This window comes from Haplochromis burtoni, unplaced genomic scaffold, assembly GCF_018398535.1.
Source record: "Haplochromis burtoni strain Fernald_Lab_line unplaced genomic scaffold, NCSU_Asbu1 Contig_18, whole genome shotgun sequence".
Taxonomy (NCBI): Eukaryota; Metazoa; Chordata; class Actinopteri; order Cichliformes; family Cichlidae; genus Haplochromis; species Haplochromis burtoni.
This window is the reverse complement of record NW_024582379.1, coordinates 3189819-3209945: the sequence shown is the minus strand read 5'-3', so window position 1 is coordinate 3209945 and position 20127 is coordinate 3189819. Positions and strand designations below refer to the sequence as shown.

General features: G+C 40.5%; 3 protein-coding genes across 3 annotated transcripts; 2 read left to right on the top strand and 1 right to left on the bottom strand.

The window, feature by feature from the left end:
• Window positions 1–76: 76 nt before the first annotated feature.
• mob1a (MOB kinase activator 1A) lies at window positions 77–7918 on the bottom strand. Its single transcript, XM_005916300.3, has 6 exons — window positions 7718–7918; window positions 6415–6581; window positions 5883–5976; window positions 4415–4548; window positions 3626–3789; window positions 77–1752 (listed from the first exon to the last, which is right to left on the bottom strand). Exons 1-6 carry the CDS (start codon window positions 7729–7731, stop codon window positions 1675–1677), a joined length of 651 nt encoding a protein of 216 aa, XP_005916362.1. The 5' UTR covers window positions 7732–7918; the 3' UTR covers window positions 77–1674.
• Window positions 7919–9936: 2018 nt separating this feature from the next.
• Window positions 9937–15259, top strand: mthfd2 (methylenetetrahydrofolate dehydrogenase (NADP+ dependent) 2, methenyltetrahydrofolate cyclohydrolase). The gene is made up of 8 exons (XM_005916295.3): window positions 9937–10135; window positions 11650–11834; window positions 11969–12091; window positions 12373–12525; window positions 12614–12721; window positions 12803–12895; window positions 12993–13118; window positions 13945–15259. Exons 1-8 carry the CDS (start codon window positions 10056–10058, stop codon window positions 14091–14093), a joined length of 1017 nt encoding a protein of 338 aa, XP_005916357.1. The 5' UTR covers window positions 9937–10055; the 3' UTR covers window positions 14094–15259.
• Window positions 15260–15672: 413 nt separating this feature from the next.
• On the top strand, window positions 15673–18382 carry arl6ip4 (ADP-ribosylation factor-like 6 interacting protein 4). Its single transcript, XM_005916294.3, has 5 exons — window positions 15673–15901; window positions 15977–16300; window positions 17451–17568; window positions 17666–17735; window positions 17816–18382. The coding sequence occupies exons 1-5, from the start codon at window positions 15739–15741 to the stop codon at window positions 17870–17872; spliced, it is 732 nt and encodes a 243-aa protein (XP_005916356.1). The 5' UTR covers window positions 15673–15738; the 3' UTR covers window positions 17873–18382.
• Window positions 18383–20127: the final 1745 nt, after the last annotated feature.

Sequence of the window (20127 nt, the reverse complement as noted above, 5' to 3'; positions counted from 1 at the left end):
CTCTTTCTTCATCCACCCATCCACACACACATTCACACACTGGTGATGGCAGCTACAATGTAAAAAAAAAAAAAAAAAAAAAAAAAACTGGTTTCATTCATTTCAAAGCCCTTTTTGTTATACAAGATTCAAAAGATAAAGCCAACATTTTGCAATGCAATATGAAATGTAACGTCATACCAAAATCTTAAAAATAAAAATCATGAGGGGAAAAAAAAGAAAATAAATTTCAAAAACATGTCATTGAATACAGATTCAAGGTAATGCCTGGAAATGCCTGCAGAGTACTGACTTGACTAGCATCTTGTGAGCCGTGAACTAAAAGTTTACAATTACACCTTTACCTTGGTATGACGACAAGTCTTTCTTACAAAGTGGTAACAAAAAATAAAATGAATCCTGCTGCCCCTAAATCTAATAGTTAGTTCCTGTTGTGCATAATTTAAGATCATAATTGGTCACGTGATTGTCCAATAGAAATTTAGGTCCAACAAGAATTCCCTTGATAAAACCAGACAAAGCATTCAGCAGGAATATAATCTGCTTCAGTTTATAAAAAGATGGTAATACAAACAGCCCTGCTGTTTGAAGCCGGAGGAACTGACCATGCCTGAAATACTGCATACATCTCAGGTGTACAGGTGTAATAATAGTAATAATTATCCACTATGGTCCACTTCAGGGGGAATATTTAGTACAAATTTTGAAAATAAAAGGACAAACAAATAAACTAAGTACCAGCACTGACTTTAATCGGCACCACAGAAAAGAACTAAAATTTTTTAAAAAGTTCACAGATTATATTTTGCTGTTAACAGGTTGACTTTACACTACATAGTCCCTTCACAGGGTCATTATAAAAGCTATAGGTGGAACCAAATTGTAAATAAAAGCACTATATCTCACATTTTACTATTTTAATCAAATAAGGAAGGAAAAAAAGTGCAAAAAGACAGTAATGTGTGATCAAACTGAAACTACTGGAGTCTAAGATGATGTTCTTTTATGGTGTAAGAGGAAAGGCACCTTACGATTAACTATCACTGAATCTCGTCACATAATCAGACCCCTGTTAGCGTGTGGGATATCAGATACACAACTAGCGCGTGACAGAGAGCTCTATATACTGTTAATATACTATAATATACTGTTACATTTTTTTGCCTGCCTTCATGTAATGTTACAAAAGCCCTCTGAAAACCTTTGTTAACGTCACTACCCCCAATCCTTCCTGTTACTCTCCCTGTAAACTAATGACAGAGAGTTAAAAAAGAAAAAGAAAAACCTACGTTTGGTCAGTTTCTGTAATTACAGCAGATCAGCTGTGTTTCACGTCAACTTCCAAATGTCCTTGGTCCAATTTAAAAAAAAAAAAAAATCAGTAGGTTGCTCTTAAAGAGTCACTAACCACAGTCCTGTATATAAAAAAAAAAGTTTACTCTACAAAATTATTTTATGATCTTGTGAAGCTAAAATAAACAAAAAACAGAGGCTCAAAGACAGCAAACAACTGAAAGGAACAAAAGGGAAAGAATACAGCAAAGATTCAGGAGATACGAGGAGGAAGGCACAGATTTTCAGAGCTGAGGCTAGAAGTCAGAGGTAGAAGAGGTCACAGACAGCGAAAAAAAGGAGGAAAAAAATGTTATGAAGGGAAGACGTGCGATGAAATGTCTATCTGTCCTTTGATCCAAGCTTCTCGATCAAGTCGTGCAGGGGAGCGAGCTCTCGCCGGTCAATGAGGTTGAACTCCTGTAAGAAAAAGGTTTTTAAAAATTACACATGTATTCCAGATTAGTTTCTAAGATATATTTTATAAGTTTAATTAAATGGTTCTCAGACCTCATGGATAGACATAATGTGAATGATTAATGTAAACATTATTTATCTATTTAGGAGAAAACTAGACAGGGAACCTTTAAGTTTACAGTGTAAAACTATCAAATAAAAGTGTAGCATTTACTAAAGCTCAAAAATAAAAATTTCTCTCCACAACCAACACAAGGCCTGTACTATGAACCAGGATTTGGGTCATTTCAGGGTTAACTTCGGTTTCTGTACTATGAGGATGGTTCACTTCTTACCAAGGTATCCTGGTCATTTACGCTGAAGAAATAACCTTATGTCCGAGATTAGGAATGGATTCATGGAAGATACCTCAGGCCTCCATGCTCAGATAGCAGGAGCATCTAAAGTTTTTTTTTTTAGTAACTTCTAAAGTCTATGTCTGTCCACGCTGAACGTCAGTCATAAAAGATAGATTTTAAGACACGACTGTATTCACTGACCCCCCGGCCTTGACTTTATTAACACAGCAGGTCTTTTCCCATCATACTGACTGCACATTCACACAGGACCTTAATACTGTACTGCTCTACTGTGCTTTTCCTATTACAGACACACATACGGCTGCTTTGTCTGCATTATAGTTTTATCTTCTGTAAATTCAACTGCTTTGGTGACAGTAGACCTAGGCATGTTTGTGATGGCTGCCAACACCACCCCTTTAACATGAGTGCTAGATTTATAAACCCTGGGTTAACAACCATATTCGTGTGATCGCTTATCCTGACTGCTAATGGAATCCTGCGTATGTCGACCTTTCTTTGCAGGCGATGGCCTCTTATTATTGTTGTTGAAGCAGTTAGAGCATCAGTACCTGCACTAAAATTGGCATTTAGCATCAAGCACGTGTGACGCAAGACACTTAAGTACATTATGTATAGTCTATGATAAAAAGACATCTTAACAGCACATAGTATTTACTGCCACACCCTATTAAGATGTGGTTTTATCTTGTTCTGCAACTGAGAGTAGCTCAGCTTATTCCTGTGTTTGAGCAATTTCAGCTATTGTGACAAGTGTGGTCTGTGAAGGTGTTTAAATATTAATTTCAATCTTCTTTTTTTTTTTCCTCAAAAGTGACTTTTTTTTTCCTGTTTGGCTCTTCACATTACTTTTTTTTTTTTTTTTATGTGGACATTACCACATTTAAGGATCTTGAAGAGAACCGTGTGGACAAAAATAGCCGTGCAGGCACACGCAGCACACTGCTGAACAGAAATAAACCGGGAGGCCAAAGAAGTCGCCAATCACAGTTTCACTTAAAAGTTAATGTGCAATGGACGCCAGAGAATTAGTGTGCACATGATCAAGATGAAAAGGATGAGAAGAGGGAGCTAACTTTCTAATTATGGCTTTCAGCAGAGTAATGACTACTATTTCTACATGGAGGTGTGTGTACATGCAAACATTTCAGGAGGATTTTAACTACATCTGTCTTCTCCACAAGAGTCTTGCAGCAAGATACTCATGTCAGGCGAATGTGCATGAGTCACATGTATTCTAATTTAACTGCTTACAGACTGAGGTAGCATTGCAAAAATATGTGGTATCAGATATGGAAGTGGCTCAATGTAGATATATATTACAAGAAGTTGTCACTATCTTAAAAATGCTTTTATTCAAACCTGAGCCAAATGGAAACAGTTTCAGAAACATTATTAGTTCCCCCTCACAAAGATTACTCAAGTAAGAGAAAAAATGACTCGGGACTCTTTAGATCAGTATATATATAAATAACAGTCCAGGTATGAAAGGGGCTGTAGAACCACAAACCACCTACCTGAACAAAGAAAATGAAGTGCTTGAAGGAGGTGTTGAGGTGGGCCTCCTCCTGCAGCTGCATCACAGAGTCAAAATGCTGGTGGTAGATGTGAGCGTAAACCCTGAACAGGCGCTTCAGGATGGTTTTGGCCACAGACATGAAATTCTTGGGAAAGGGAACTCCTGTAGGGGAGAAGGGGTTGGAAAATGCTGATGTCAAGAGAAGAGAATGCGCTGCCTCAATGTCCACTATGCATTTCATCCTAAATCCAGAGGATTGCTGGACTTTTAGCTCATTTGCCTAGCTTAAAAAATGATGTTTTGATATAAAACTACAATGCTGATAATTAAAGTGATACTTTTCCAGTTTAAAAGTGATAGTATCACATTCACAGTCAGACTGGCAGCAGGAACTGTAACCTTCTCATGCGCTGTCTTCCAGTTTTAAAACCTCAGCTGTAGAAAATGAACAAAGAGAAAGCTTGTTTGTCTAAGGGGCTTCTTGGCATCAGTCTGCTCCTCAGCATGCAAGACACAGTTTAGCTGGACTGAAGTCATGTGACTGGCTTGGACTGCCAACACCATTATCCTGCTGCCCTTGGTTATCTTGTCTGTATGTTTAGGATTGCATTGCTTTAAATGCCAAGTGTGCAGCTAAAAAACTTATTTCTGCTCTTTGGTCTTTTTATCAAAAACACAGAAGACCAATAACACCATAATTATTCTCACAGGCTAAAAGTAAAGTCAAAGGAAACATCCCTCTATCTGTTAAACACAAACAAAAGCTTTAAGTTTTGTTAAAACTCACCGATCTTGGAGGGGAAAAGTGTCTCATCATCCAGCTGATCCTGCACCCAAGTCATCAAATAGTCAATGTACTTGGGTGCAGAGCATTTGATGGGCTTCTTAATATTGGTGCCATCAGCCCAGTGATACTCATACCTTCAGAGAAAGAACAAAATCAGTAGTCATCTCTCAGATTACCACCTTGTTTCACTAGTTAAACTGGACTTGCTGAAGAAAAATGAGAGCTCTGCATATAACTGTGTATCTGTCAGGACAGTGGAACGTCATCTGGTAGCTGACAGGCCAAAAAAAGAACAGAAGAGGGAAATGCAGAAGTTTCGTAGTCTTGATGGCGGCTATGTCAACAGGAAGTGAACCCCCCTCGTCTCTTCCTCCTGATTAGAGACTGAGCGCAGAAAGTCTTGGCAGGACAGAGGATAGGGGAAGAGTCTAACTAAACAGCTTCTACAGGGTCCACGAGCAAGATTGAATTCCCGTGTTCCTCATGTGACATTCAGATGACTGATTTGAAGCTGATTTAACTTAACCATCTCACCACTCAAAATGTGATCTGGGAATCTGATTCTGCAGTTAACTCAGGACATCAGGTCTTAACAGCTGGACCAGGTCTCTTATGTAAAAGAAAGCTATTTTTTATCTCAGTGACACTTCCTGGTAAAACAACGGCAAATAAATAGATAAAATTTATCTGACACACAGTGCAAAACAGATTTAGCTTTTTCCTTTTGTTGGTCTTTTTTCTTTGTTTGGGAGGGGGGGGGGTGATTAAATCCTCAACAAAAACATTATGTTTTGGTATCAAACACTAAAAAATGTTTCTCTCATAGCTCAATAATAACCCAAGTCTTAAAAGTCAAAAATCCACTTCTCTGAAATGTAAAAATATATAAATAATCTCAAGTACAGTCAAAGGTCAAAATAAGATGTAAATGAAATTTAAACTAAGGCATAAAAGTTTACCTTTACTCTGCCTCTGAGTTTTGCTGGCCGGTCTAAATTTCTATTGGCTTGTGAAAAAAAGTTTTAACGTTTTGTTTTTAATTAAATTAATTAATACAATCTAATGTTATCAAACTTTTTATTGTGTTTGTATTGCAGGTCTGTTTTTAGTCACAAATGTGGCTCACATTTCCATGGCAACACCTACGTGCTACAGTTAAATGAAGCACTGGAGCAAAGAATTTGTGTCGAGAATTTTTTATAATCAAATTACTTGACTAATCGCTGCAGCCCTAGTCTCGGTGTTGTTGTGTTGAATTGATCAATCTTACAGATGGCTCTTGACATTACCCATATACGCATGACAGTGGGCCATCGTGTACATCATTAACCACACAATTCGATAAAGCAACTAAACACCCGTGGTTTTCCTGCTGTGTCACAAAGTGACTTCAGTTAAATATGCCCTAGTGAAAATACTTGCTCTAAATTAAGAGCACAAACATGAGGAGGACAATGACTGGCGTTACCTTGGTCCTGCAGACATCACGGAGCAGCTCGTCTCGGTGCAGAACTCGGTGATGGTACCGTACAGCATGTTGATCTGGTTGAAGAAATCCACCGCTAATGGAAAGAGTAAATTCTTATTTGTTTTATCCAGAATTTATGCATGTTATTATTATGAAGAAAGAACTGGGAGGGGGGGGGTTTGCAACAAATTAGATTATAATATGTATTTTAGTATCATCTACACTCACAGTTTAATAGATTTAAAAGCACAAAATGCACATAAGCAATATATTTAAACATACCATATTTTATTAGAGATAATATATAAAACATGTAATTCTACAATCCCTGCTTAATGCAACAACCAATTATTTACCAGTTTTCCAGTTATGTGCACTCTTCTATGACCCTACTACTCTTTTCACACCACAGGGTGGTGCAAATGTGCAGCACCTGTACAGAACTATTTTATTTATGATTCATACTAACACTGGGCACAGGTACAAACTTTAACTGGTTAGTTGGATACTGTGTGTGTACTAAGTCACTCACTATTCACTGCAATCCATTCATTGAGATCCTCTCCTTCTGGCAGCATGACAGCCTGTCTCAGGTTTCCGCTACCCAGCGTTGCCTCTGCATGTTTCAGCAGCTCATACTGGTGGGAGCCCTCTGGGATGTTCTTCTTCGGCTTGAAGGTCTTAGATGAGCGACTACCACTGGAAAGAAATCAAAGTGGATCTAAGAAATATTGTCTTCACGGTGGTCATGTGGCACAGGCCATATCTGTCTGCCCCCTGCGGGGTTAACGTCTGCCCTTCAAATGTTGACAGTGTAATTTTTACATCTTAAATATCTGATATCTGATAAATATACTGTTAACTGGACATGTTGATCTGTCTGTGTCTGATCCCTGCATGGCTGACTTTCATGTGTTTTCCTTCCTCTTTTATTTTTTTCCTTTATAAGGTCTTTTGGGGTAAGACTGTCAAATCAAATGTGTAACAGGACAGCGAGCTGAACACAATAAAGACTGAACTTGTGATAGTGAACTATATAAACAAGAGACTTTTCTCTAAAGTGTTGTTTTTAAAAGGCTAATCTTAGAGCAGATCCTCTTCCTGGGCCTTGATCTAAACACAGGAGAACTCCTATTCATGCGTGCACTCAGCAGATGCAAGCTTGGTGGTGGACATCTATGAACTTCACGCTGAATCCAAACTCGTGATGGATGACCGCTGCAGCGTTTGCTATCAAACCAAAAACTTTGGTTTCCACAGCGTCAGAGCCGTGACTCAACCACATCATAGTGTATACCCACTGACAGGAAATACACCAGTGTCACGGTATTACTGTAAACAACGGAAACTTAATTAGCGGCGTTGCTTTACACTTTATAACAACCCAGCGAGATTAGACCTCCAAAGGTGTGGCTCATGACTACAAATTGAATGTCTAGCATCGCTTAAGTCCTTTAGAGAGTGACTATATGAGCTAAGCTGGCTAACCAAACGCGAGTTAGCGCTGCTCACCAGGCTAGCAAAGTTAGCACGTACTAACTCACTACTTTAAAAAGTTATAGTTCGTGAGTTGTGGCGAACTGTAAATCAACAGTTTCCCGATCATGTTACAATCATCAGTGGTAGCTCTGCGTAAGAAATGGGTGACTTTAACATAACTTAAAACTATACTAAGACTGGGATGGGTAGCTGACTTCTTTATGTAGCGGTGTCTTATTTTATCGCCGCTTACTTCCCTTGACTGAACTTCGTAGAAGCGCAGCTAACATTAACCGCAAGCTCCGGCTGTAACTCAACGAGCGCTTAAAAAAGCAAAAACTTTTTTTTTTACTTACAACAGGAAGCTCATCTTGGCGCAGGAATCGTTTAAGACCCTCGATTTGAACTCTTAAAGCTGGTTTAATAAACAAAAACGCGTTTTAGAAGTACACTGTGCGAGGCACTTGTCAGTGGTGCCTGCTAACAGCAATAGTGAAGGCTAACATGAACTGCACCCACAGACCCTCTTCCTCTGTCTGCAGCAGCACAACCGGTAGTCTGTCGCCCCCTTCAGGCTGCCTGTGGGTACTACTACGTACATATTCCAAGATCAAAAACTTTCTGTTAGAAAGCTGTTACTTTCTTATGTGTCATCCTGGAGCACTGTGACATACTGTGACACTGTAATACTGTGACAAAAAACATTCCCCTTAAGTTCTATATCATTTTTTGATTGTTTAATATGAGGACAGTGAGACAGCAGTGAGTTGTGAGTTTGAAGACAAAGTTAGAGAGGTAGGGCTGAGAGGGTTTGGACATGGTGCAGAGAAGAGATAGTGGATATACTGGACAAAGGAAGGTGAATATGAAGCTGTCAGCCAGGAGAAAAAGAGGAAGACCTCAGAGAAGGTTCATGGATGTAGCGAAGGAGGACATGCAGAGGACTGGTGTGACACAGGGTGAGACAGAGTCAGATTTCAAATCAAACAATGGATATGTGATCTAAGTGCAGACTGTCAGCTTAAATCTTTTCCATTTTCAGTCAAATAACAAGCTATTTCATGGCCAGGTGAGGCCTGTTCCCTCATTATAGCAAAACTAATTAAGCAGATAAAAGATCTGGAGTAAAAGGTCTAACGTCTTGGATTTGCATTTGGAACTCACAATATGAGTCAAAAAAGACACATCAGTTCAGGTGAAGGCATCATTAGTCTGGAAACACAAACTTATCAGAGAGATATCAAAATATAAAATAAATAAATATATAAATGTATATATATAAAATAAATAAATAAATCTTTGGATATATGAAACAAGATGAACTTGTACCTGAAAGATGGAGAAGAGAAGAGAAGAGAAGAGAAGAGAAGAGAAGAGAAGAGAAGAGAAGAGAAGAGAAGAGAAGAGAGAGACAGCATATGATCTGAAGCATACAACATTATCTGTCAGAGAACCTACCTATTCATTTATAGCCCACCCTGCATGTGCTCTCCAGATAAGGAACTACAGTACATCTCGGTACTCTCCAAGCTCTAAAGCTAGGCTGTTCGCTTGTGGTTACACCAAAGAGTGAGAACAAACAGTGGCAAACAGAGAACAGATCAGTGTGTTTCAAAAGGTTCAGTCAGGTATTAATTTTTTCCACAAAACCTCCAGCAGACACTGGGGTTAACTCCAAAAAATCTACTGCCTTAGAAATGTTTTTCCTTTAAGAGCCCACAGTTTGAAATAAACATGAGTACAGATAAGACCTACATTTAATCAAGTGCTTGACTAAAGTACAATTCTTGTTATGTGTACACAAGTGAGTACTTAAATGTATAAAAATCTGCTTTAATACATCCAATAGATAAATGTGCCATGTACGCCATTATATTTGTAGTTGTTTTTTGTTATGGTTTCAGAAAAAAACGTTTTAAAGGATGTTAAAGCTGCCAATAGGGAATAAAGTAATTACAATGGCTCAACTTGACCAAGAAAGCCATGATAATCATTTAGTAATCTAATAATAACAATCCAGTTTCAGTGTTGGTTTTAGTTTTCTTATTATAATGTGGGCGTTAAGAGTTGGAAGCAAGATTTAGGAAGTTCAGAAAATGTATTACAATACAAACACAACACTTCATTTGATAGACTCGATATTAATTTACGCCAAAGCCTCATTAAGCTGCAGTATCTCTGAGCATTGCAGGGTGTGACTTTGGCCTGCGGTGAAAACTGCAAAAAGTTCTGTGAAAATACAAAACAATTAAGTTAGTTTTGCAAGTATATAATATGCTTAAGTTTTTTTTTTTTATGAATTAGCTTTTAATTCAGTTGATTCAAATGTTTTTACCACACCTAGACTTGGTTTCAATGTTGTTTTAGTTAACTATGATGATCCTGGTTGTTTGAACGTGGAAACTGTACGTGAAAAATACCTTTAAAGCTCTAAAAACGACAACAATTCTGGCCTGGTACCGCTCATGAACTTCCACGCCTGTGCCACGCAGGGCTGCTGTAAAGGGGCAGGGCTCTGGTATCCGCAGCAGAGGGCTGGTGACTGATAGCAGTGACGTAGGCAGCTTGCACGAGCGGGGGGAGGTGTTTAAAGCCGCTCTGCTCCTCTTCCTCCTTCCCAGCCTCTCTCCGTCAGACCCGGGGTTTCGTAACCGGCGCCGTAGCTGTGTCTCGTCTTCTGTGAGCCGGTGAGAAATGGCAGCGCTCAGGACTCTCAGGAAACTGTGCCAGCACACACAGCACCAAGTCTGTAAACTGCACACGTCCGCCTCGAGGTGAGTCTCCTCCGCACATCTGCTGCGGTCTGAGCGGCTTTAACGGTCATTTTACGACCTCTGAGGCGGCTCTGTTACCTCACTCGGTGGGAGTGTTTGCTTCTTTTTTGTTTTTTTTTTTTTCCGTGTGCCCACTTGTTTGTAGGCTTTGGTGTACGCGGATGAGGTCGCTGGGTTTTATTCTGCTGGCTTTTATTGTTTTATTGCACTAAACGTCCTCAGTGGAACACATTTCGCAGCGCCCCCAGCGTCAAGCCGGTAATATTGCAGGTGTAGATGAGGTGTGGGGGGGCTGGCTGATGAAATCTGTGTGAATGCTTGCACCCAGTGGCAGGCTTCAGGTGGAGTTCGAGATTTAGTTGTGCACACCTGGGGAAAAATGAAGACGCAGGGGAGATCTGATCACATGGTCTGTAAAACCTGATAACACGCTGAGAGTAATGCTGCAGCAGCCAGTCAGCAAGTGTCTGCATGTGCAGGTATTTATTAGAAACGTGCTGAGTGCAGTATGACTACATGCAATTAACTAATCTTTCACACACACACAAAAAAAAACTACTCCTAAATCTCGTGGGTCCTGCACATGATCTGCGTGATTTACAAAGACACAAGGCTGATAATTTAGGGGGTGTGTGTGTGTGTGTGTGTGTGTGTGTGTGTGTGTGTGATTATCTTACATCACTGCTTGTGAAATTAGATCTGGTGGGATCACGTTACTTCAAGTTAATTTCATTTATATGCCAGGAAAATTTCTGCAAACTCAGCTGCGAGAGGTACTAGTGCTGTGTTATCATGTGCAGAGTAAACGATTATGAACATGAGTGATTCAAACATTTGTAAAGAGATCTTTCCTCAGCCTGTCGGGGGATTTGAACTTCTATTAGCCCTGTAACCTCGACACATTGCATCTGGGACCTGATACACTGGTCCCAGTGATTCTCCCCAAAACACTCAATCCTTTTCTCTGAGGATTTAATTACTTTGGACAGGATAAAAGTGACGGTTACATCACTGTCGATGGCTCATTACTCTTCAGTTATTAGCCCCTGCGCTCTGCTTGTCATTATATAACGGAGAACCATCTTTGACACTTGTGTAAAGAGGACAAAACGGTGCAGCAGCCGTCCTAAATACTGTACATGAGTTTTAACCATCGAATATCTCTGACCGTGCCTGATGGTTAGACGCTCAAAGAGCCTGACTTTCCTTGCTTGTTTCTACCAGTTTACTATACATATTGAAACATAAGTGGTAGTAAAGCATGTGGCCCAGTCTAATGTCTAATCTTAGAGGCTAGAACTGGTGCTTGGATTAAGGTTGAGATTAGTTTACATGGGTCCTAGTTGAAAGAATTTTGGCTTAGCTTTGGCGCCGCAGTGCTGTTATTTGTGCAATGTTGGCCAACGCTTTTCAATAAAGCTGTGTACAAATCTGTCAGGAATTAAACAATGAATCCCAGCATCTTGATGCCCAATAACTTGTCTTCTGACCACAATTGTCTCGCCAACTCCCAGGCAGGAGGCGGTGGTCATCTCAGGAAAGAAACTCGCACGGCAAATTAGGGATGAGGTCCGGGTCGACTTAGAGGAATGGGTCTCAACCGGCCACCGAAGACCCCATCTGAGTGTTATTCTCGTGGGAGACAACCCAGCCAGCCACTCCTACGTCCTGAACAAGACACGGGCTGCGGCTGATGTCGGTAGGTGTTTTGGGGGGGGGGGGGGGTTTTTTTTTTTTTTTTTTTTTTTTTTTTTATTAGGCTGGGGTGCACATTCCTCATACGTGTGATTGGCAAAACTGCAAATGTTCGCCTGTGTGTTCGACCTCCCACAGGAATCTCAAGTGAGACGATTCTCAAGCACACGAACATCAGTGAGGAGGAGTTACTGGACTTGATCGATAAACTCAACACCGACCCCCGCGTGGACGGTCTACTGGTACAGCTGCCTTTGCCAGGTACATAAAAACTGGGAAATCCTGCATTGGGAGTCGGGTTTGCGTACGTGTGCGTGGTGTCTAGAAATCCAGTATGACGGCTGAATGCAAGCTTTGGTGAACGTGTGTTTGCAGCGCCTACGTTGGAGCAGAAAACTGCCCACCTGCCTTCTGTCTCTTGCTTGGATTTTCTTTCATGCTGGAGGCAGAATTTGCTCTGAGAAACTGAATTTGACCTTATCACCGTGAGCAGAACGAGTTGATGAAGTTGTTTTGACTGTAACTCCCTTTTCTTTGGACAGAACACATCGATGAGCGTGCAGTCTGCAATGCAGTTTCCCCAACCAAGGATGTGGACGGTTTCCACGTGGTCAACGTGGGCCGCATGTGCCTGGATCAGTCCACCATGCTCCCTGCCACTCCCTGGGGTGTTTGGGAAATTATTAAACGCACAGGTAACTATAGTGACCACCTTCTTCCTCTCAGACTCTTCAACAGCATTTTAACCCTATCTAAAAGATTGCAAATTTTCTTATCTTCCAGGTATTCCTACTTTTGGGAAGAATGTCGTGGTTGCCGGACGCTCCAAGAACGTGGGCATGCCCATCGCCATGTTGCTGCACACAGACGGCCGTCACGAGAGGCCCGGAGGTAGGACAGGATGTGTGCGCGCATTGCTGGGTGATAAAACTAAAGCGTGTGCACCCCTAACGCCTCTGTTCTCTGTGGCAGGTGACGCTACAGTCACAATTTCTCACCGATACACTCCAAAGGATCAACTTCGCCAACACACTAAAATTGCTGACATCATTGTGGCTGCCGCAGGTTTGTTGGTTGGCTTGTTTGTTAATCTTTTTTGTCTTTTTGCTGTACTTCACTAACTGTACTCTTTGTGCGTGTGTGCACGTTACTGACCTTTCAGGGATTCCAAACCTCATCACTGCAGACATGATCAAAGAGGGAGCGGCTGTGATCGACGTCGGAATAAACAGAGTGCAGGACCCCGTCACTGGAAAGAGCCGACTGGTTGGGGATGTGGATTTTGAAGGTAAGGCTTGAGAAGGAGAACATATGTGAACACCTCAGTGCTCCACACAGGCATTTAAAATTGTGTTCCAATAAAACGTACTACAGGCAACCTTTTTCAACTCCCCCTCCCCCGCGCACGCTCTGTAACAGCTGTATCCTATTACAGTACCACACTCAAGTTCAGTGAGCTTTTTAAAGCGACCCACTCTTTCATAAATGTTTGTAAAAGCACACTGCATGGCTTTGTGCTTGATTTTTATACAGCTGTGGCAATGGGACTGAAAACGCCCAAATTTGAAGATTAAGCAGTGTGACCTGCTAGCTTTGTCGTTGTTCTGGAGCTAGATTAGTTTGTAATAGTTTCTAGAAAACATTATAATGATGTTTGTTGTTTTAATTAGATTTCTATATGTGACAATATGACACAAAATGTCAGATTTTTCCCATATTGAACACTTGCAATTCACATCCAAAAGTTAATACAACCAAGCTGGAGCTTCCTTTACATCCATGCAGATACATGCACAACTCTTTGAGTAATCCTGCTAGCAAAACGAACCAATGACGTCGCTTCCTTCATGGAGGAAAGGGAATAAATAAATGTTTGATAAACAAGCATTTGGCACAGACTTATACTTTGCTTCTTGGAAGCTGAACGTGATCATGTTTCTGGAGCACATGCTTGGCATCATGTTGCCTCATTACCCGTGTTATTTATAAAGTGACCTTTATGTTGTTTTCAAATTACATTTATACACACGATGATGGAAGGAGGACCTGATTTCTGGAAAGTTCCATTTGGTGTATAAGGTCTTAATCGTCATACTTTTCCTGTGCACTTTCAGGTGTGAGACAGAAGGCAGGATTCATCACCCCAGTGCCAGGAGGCGTTGGCCCGATGACTGTGGCGATGCTGATGAAAAACACTGTCAAAGCAGCCAAGAATGTCCTCCTGTGTCCCCCACAGAGGATCCGCATGGCTGTTGCGTCCTAATTGGATCAAGACCACATCCCAGCAACAGTGACACATTCCACCGACGAGCCCACTCTCCACCTTCCCAACACTACCGTTATTATTTATTTATTTTTTTTACTTGGAGCAACCTGCCATGCTCCCCTTGCACATGGACTGGAAAGATGATAGCCTTATGGATCTCTTTCTGCTGATGTCGTTAACCTTTCATGACTCCAGGTCCAGCCATAATTAGACTGTTACATTCACTGATGCAGCAGCATGTTTAATGTAACAGCGTTTTCAGTATTTATCATTTGCATTGTGCGAGGTTTTAAAGAATTTTCTGAGATTATGTTATTTATTGGTACATTGACACAGTGTTTGAACATGAGTGAAACCGGGTGGTGAGGATTAGCTTGCCGGGTGACTGAAGCCTTTCTGCTGTATGTCTTTCTATTAGTTTATCCTGATGTGCAAAGGGTGATAAGGGCTAATGTCATCAGGGGCAAGTATGTATATCCGTATACAAGCTTTAAAGATTCACAATTGCCTTTGAGAAATCTTTGAAATAAATATTACAAATGTCTCCTAATGATGTTTTTCTGTTACTTTTTAACCGCCAAGTAAATGATGTCTGTGTTTCCTGCACTTCTTTCTAGTTCTTTTCTTTTCCTGTTTTGCTGTAACTGGATGCACCTCTCGCCTCGAGGAATGATCTTGGAGTTGAAGAGCAGTAAAGTTTGAGTTCACTGAGTTTGGCGCTCTGTCTCAGATTTACTGAATATACAAAAAATAATTAAGACTGACTGAAATCCGAAGGGAGATCTGCGGGATTTGCGTATTCACTAAAATTAAATATGTGTTTTTACTTTGTTTCAAAATGTAGCTTAAAACAAAGGACAATGACCTCCGTCTTAATTAAAATTGACAGCATACACTCAGTGGACATTATTAGGTATACTTTCCTAGCAATGGGTTGGACCCTCTTTTTACCTTCAGAACTGCATTAATTCTTTGTGGTCAGTTACATATTTATATACATTCATTTATATAAAAAGTGAATAAAAAAATAAATAAATAAATAAACTAGTAAAAAGAAGTGGATAGTTTGATAGTCCTCATTACTTTTAATTTTCTGCTCTTGTGTTGAAGTTTGTGTCCCAGTTGCAGGGAGTTTGTTTATTTGAATAAAATTTTCAAGGAAATACTTCGTCCTGTACTTTCATTAGTGAAGATTTATAATTTGGGTGAGCCCCAGGGGATTTTTTTTTTTTTGGTTAAGTGGGCTGTAGCAGTCTGGTATTTGGAAATGAACCAAAACTGAAAAAACAGACTGGAATTATTTAATTAAATAAGTAAGATAATAATAACGGAATGTATTTAATAAAGATGTGTTTAAAGATGACGACACTTTGGTGTATTAGTTTGAGATGTGTAGATGACAGTGAGTCTATTACCTTGCAAAGTGTTTCATAATAAAACACTGCAACTATAACAACTGTTTAATTTATTTCGATCATGTAAACAATATACAGGTACATTTAGCATTAATAATAATAATAATAATAATTAAAATGAAGTGGGAACTAGGTTCCTCAATCCGAGAAGGCGACGGAAGGAATTTGACGTGCACACTTCCGTGTTTGTCGTTCAGTACGGTCTGTAAACAGTTGTTCTGTGAGCCATGGACCGCAGCAGACCATCCGACAGAGCTGGCAGAGAGAAAAAACACGAGAAGAAGAAACGGAGACGATCCTCGTCCTCCTCTTCCTCCTCTCCATCATCTTCGTCTTCCTCCTCCAACAGCAGGAGTCGGAGCAGAAAGAAGACGTTGCACAGGAGCAAAGGTTGGAAAATGAAATGCTAGCATTCACAGGAAAATCAACCTCATCATCGGGTTATATTCTCTGTTTCTCCCCCAGATGAGAAAACACAAAAGAAGCGCAGAAGGCACTCGTCTTCTTCTTCCTCATCTTCCTCATCCACCCCTTCCTCCTCATCGTCGTCATCCTCGTCAAGTGATGAGAAGAAGAAGAGCGAAGCCAAGAAGAAGAAAAAGAAAAAGCAGCAGCTGAAGAAGAAGAAGGCGAAACTGAAGAAGCAGATCAAGAAGGAGAAGAAGAAGTTGAAGAAAAAGGAGAAGAAGATGAAGAAGAAGGCAGAGATAAAGCAGAGCCCAGCAGAGAAACCTCCATCCTACCTGGAGGTGTGGCAAACTGAGGAGGGGGCCGTGGAGCTCGGGCCTGGTAGGACATCACACACAACCCCACACTTCACTTCAGTGGATCAGCTGGTCACGCAAAGTCTGACACAACAAAATAACGGTGTTTTTTATATTTGATAAATCAAGAGTGGGATTTGTTTCGCAGCTTGTGAAACATAAGGACTTATTAGGACACATTACTTCCTAGTCTAAGAAGTAGTGCACTGCAGAGCAGGATAATGCTGGCAGGCCACAAAGCTGCGGGAATGAGTTGTTGAAGCTGGTTTTAGAAGAGAGGTGATGAGCAGCACCATGACCTCATTCAGAGAAAGAGCACTACAGATGTGATGTTTGCTTTGAGAGTGTCAATGGAGACGTTTAAAGGAGGTCAGAAGGAGCTGCACTCTTTCTTTATAGATCTAAATAAAGCATTTGATGGGGAGCATGAATGAGGACACCAGCGGTAGGAGTTGCAGATGGGTTCAAGGTGGAGCGAGATTACATTGGCTCTGAACCCTTCTTGTTTATAGTGGTGATGTTAACAGACGACATTGAGATCCTGTTTTTGAAGATCTTTGATTTGTAGAAAGATTGATGGGGTTTTTTTTAAAATAATTTGACCATCACAAGTTGATTTCACAAACTGACTTGTTGGTACAGCGGCATTCTGTTACAGCACCACACTCAGGCTCTTTAGAATGACCCTTCTTTCACAAATGCTTGTAAAGAGACTGCATAGATAGGCGTTTCTGGCACTGAAAGCACCTGGGTTTAAATTAAGAGCTGTGGCCCAATGTGTATTTCCTTTTTAGTTAACTAAAAATGTTTGTTTTTTTCACATCTAGTTCATTCTGATGGTCTTGGTAAATCAAATCCCAATCAGTCTACTTGTCACTTGCATTTGTTGCCAGCCTAAATTTTAGACTAAAAGTCACTTTTCAACCATACATTCATTCAGCATTTATTTTGTAAACTTTAAGCACTTTATCTACCTCACACCTATGTTAGAATCACCATGCGTGTTTTAGGACTGTGTGAGGAAGCTCAAGTTCCTGGAGGAAAGCGCCTTTATCTTTATTAACTCAAAGTATATGTAGTCCCATCAATTCTGATATTCATTCTGATATCGTTATCTGGTTATTTCCTCCTCTCTTTTTTCCAAAAATGAATCTGGTGAATTTTTGCCTCTCCAGTCATGACAGATGAGCAGAAGGCCCGTCTCTCCACTAAGAGGCCCCTCACCAAAGAGGAGTACGAAGCCAGGCAGAGCGTGATCCGCAGGGTGGTGGACCCTGAAACAGGGAGGACAAGGTAAGCAGGGGAAAGCGTGCCACAAGAGTGGGAGTTTGGAGGAAGAATTCACCCACCCTGGTTAAACTGGTGATCTTTTTCCCCTCTGCTGTCTTAGACTGGTGAGAGGAGAGGGGGAGATCATAGAGGAGATAGTCAGCCGGGAGAAACAAAAAGACATCAACAAGGTATGACAGAAACCTTTCAGCTGTAATTGCAGTAATGTGCCGTTATAACTGTTAACAGCTAGACTTTATTCATCTCACAGCAAGCTACGAAGGGAGATGGGGATGCCTTCCAGAGAAAACTGGGCATCAACAGGTAGAAGATGATGTCACCTTCAGCTTCATCAGCCTGAGAGCACCTTCACTAAACAGCTCTGCAGAAAGTAACTCGTCAGTGTACTGAAATGCACTTCATATCAAATAATAGTGATAGCAAAATAATACTGTGATGCTCTCCTGAGGTACACATGGTAGAAGTCATAGTGAGCTGCTTGTAATGGCTGTCAGATGTAATTGAGTAGATAGAAAGTAGTGCCTACATAAAACTGCTGACAACAAGGATCTTACTGGGATTCTGTTATAGTAGATTTTTGATTTCAACAAAAGACATTGCTACTGATTTTCTGTAACACTGAGCTTCATAGAAAAGTTTCATTTAATTTAATTATTGTGCAAAATCTTTGCTTTAAGTAATGATTAATCCCAGATAAGCGTCCAGTTCAGCTGTCTGATATCACCTTCTCACACCACCTCATGGTTGTCTTACATTTGTATCTCAATTTTTTTTTTATTTTAAATTTCTCTAAATAAATCTCCATTTCTTTGTGAAAGTAAAGTCTGACTTCAGTTCCTGCTCTCATAAAAAAACAAAAACATCCTCGTTTCAACTCAGTGGGGAAGAAAAAAAAAAAAAGCCCAAATGCCTTAGTTGTTCTTTATATGTTCTTTATACACTGTACATAAAAACACAAGGGAGGAATGGGTAAAATGTAGTTATCCAAAACCTACAAGATACACACCCTGTACAGGTAAAATATTTTCCAAGCATGATATTGTGGTGCAGATATACAGCCTTTGAACGATAACTGTTGGAGGCGGAGCTGGAGACAGCGATGGGATTGCCTAATGTTGGTGAATTATGTCCCACTCTCTTCTTCTTCATAAATTTCCTTTAAAAAAGTCAAACAAACCAAAGTCCTGTTTAGAAAATATGGCCTCCATCTTTTAGTAGTAACACGAACAACGTCCTTCAACGTGAAGTCTGTTCGGGGTGTGATCGGCGTACGTTCTCGCCGCACAATGGTCAATGTAAGGCAGTAAAACGGGAAATGTAAGGCCTCTGGTAATGTGTGTGTTGGTAGCAGAATCAAAGCGATCGTCTGCCCAGAGGTGGCAAAAACTGCACGGATCGCTTCTCTGGATTTTTAATATCCGGGCGTTTCAGATCAGGGAGCATGGTTCAGTAGCTGAAAATGTTAGATGACTGCATGTTTTCCAGGACTGACTGTCCTTTTTTTGTTTTCAAGTTACAATAAATGTACAAAGAGCTATTCTTCAACAAGCAGCTTTTTTCCTGTTCCTTTTTTTTTTGTTTGTTTTGTTTTTTAAAGAGTTATGGCTTTAAGCCGATTCTTGTCAAGATGAAAATGCAGAGGGACAGAAGTACAGCATGAGTCACACTCTCCTCAACCAGCTGACGAAAATATAAAATAAAATCATTGCTGATTAAAGAGGTTACAGGTGCCTTTGATCTAGGATGTCTTACGTCGTCTATTGAAAATGTGAAGTGGATGAAATATTTAGAAACACATCTCAGCACAATACAATTCAACTGCATCACAAAGTGAAGCCTCTAAAAGGACCGCTAATTTTAAAATGACACCTCTGAAGAGGGCCAACGCAAACTGAAGGTTACATCATCTGTAAACGTGCTGTTCATCGCACTTATGTAAACCATTTGTTTTGTTACCAGGCTGACTGTTTTATAAATATTAAGTGTGTCTGTCTAGATGCCCATATATTAAAATGGAAACATCACAACAAAACAGCGTGTCTCTCTGCAGGAGAAAACCCGACAGCCAAAATTAGGGCAGTGCCGTTTTAAGGTGAGTTACCCTCTGCAATTTGACGTCTGTAGACCATGTGCCTGTTCACCTGATTGTCAATGCACTGTGACGTGTTTCCTCAACAGTCTGAAAGATCTGGTGGTGCTACTCGGGAATATTGCACGTTTCCCCCTCGTGTCTGAGCCCATATTGGTCCACTGCTGTCAGCTCTGTCTGTACATGATTACTAGAGGTACAAATAAATGTTATTTAAATGAATAAATCACAATTTTGTTTCTAAACCAGCTTTAGAAAATAAATGGCCAACGGTATTAAAGCAAAATCTTAGCTCTGTGTTCCTACTTTCAACAGCGTATTGTACAGGATTTACAATTTGCACATTTCTTTTCCTAAAGGCGCAGCAACACAGAGAAAGAGACCTTAACCTAAGGAGGATTATCTATGAGAACATTCAACACCTCATTTTACAGCTTGGGGATAAACAAGAGAGAGACAAGCCATATCCTGAA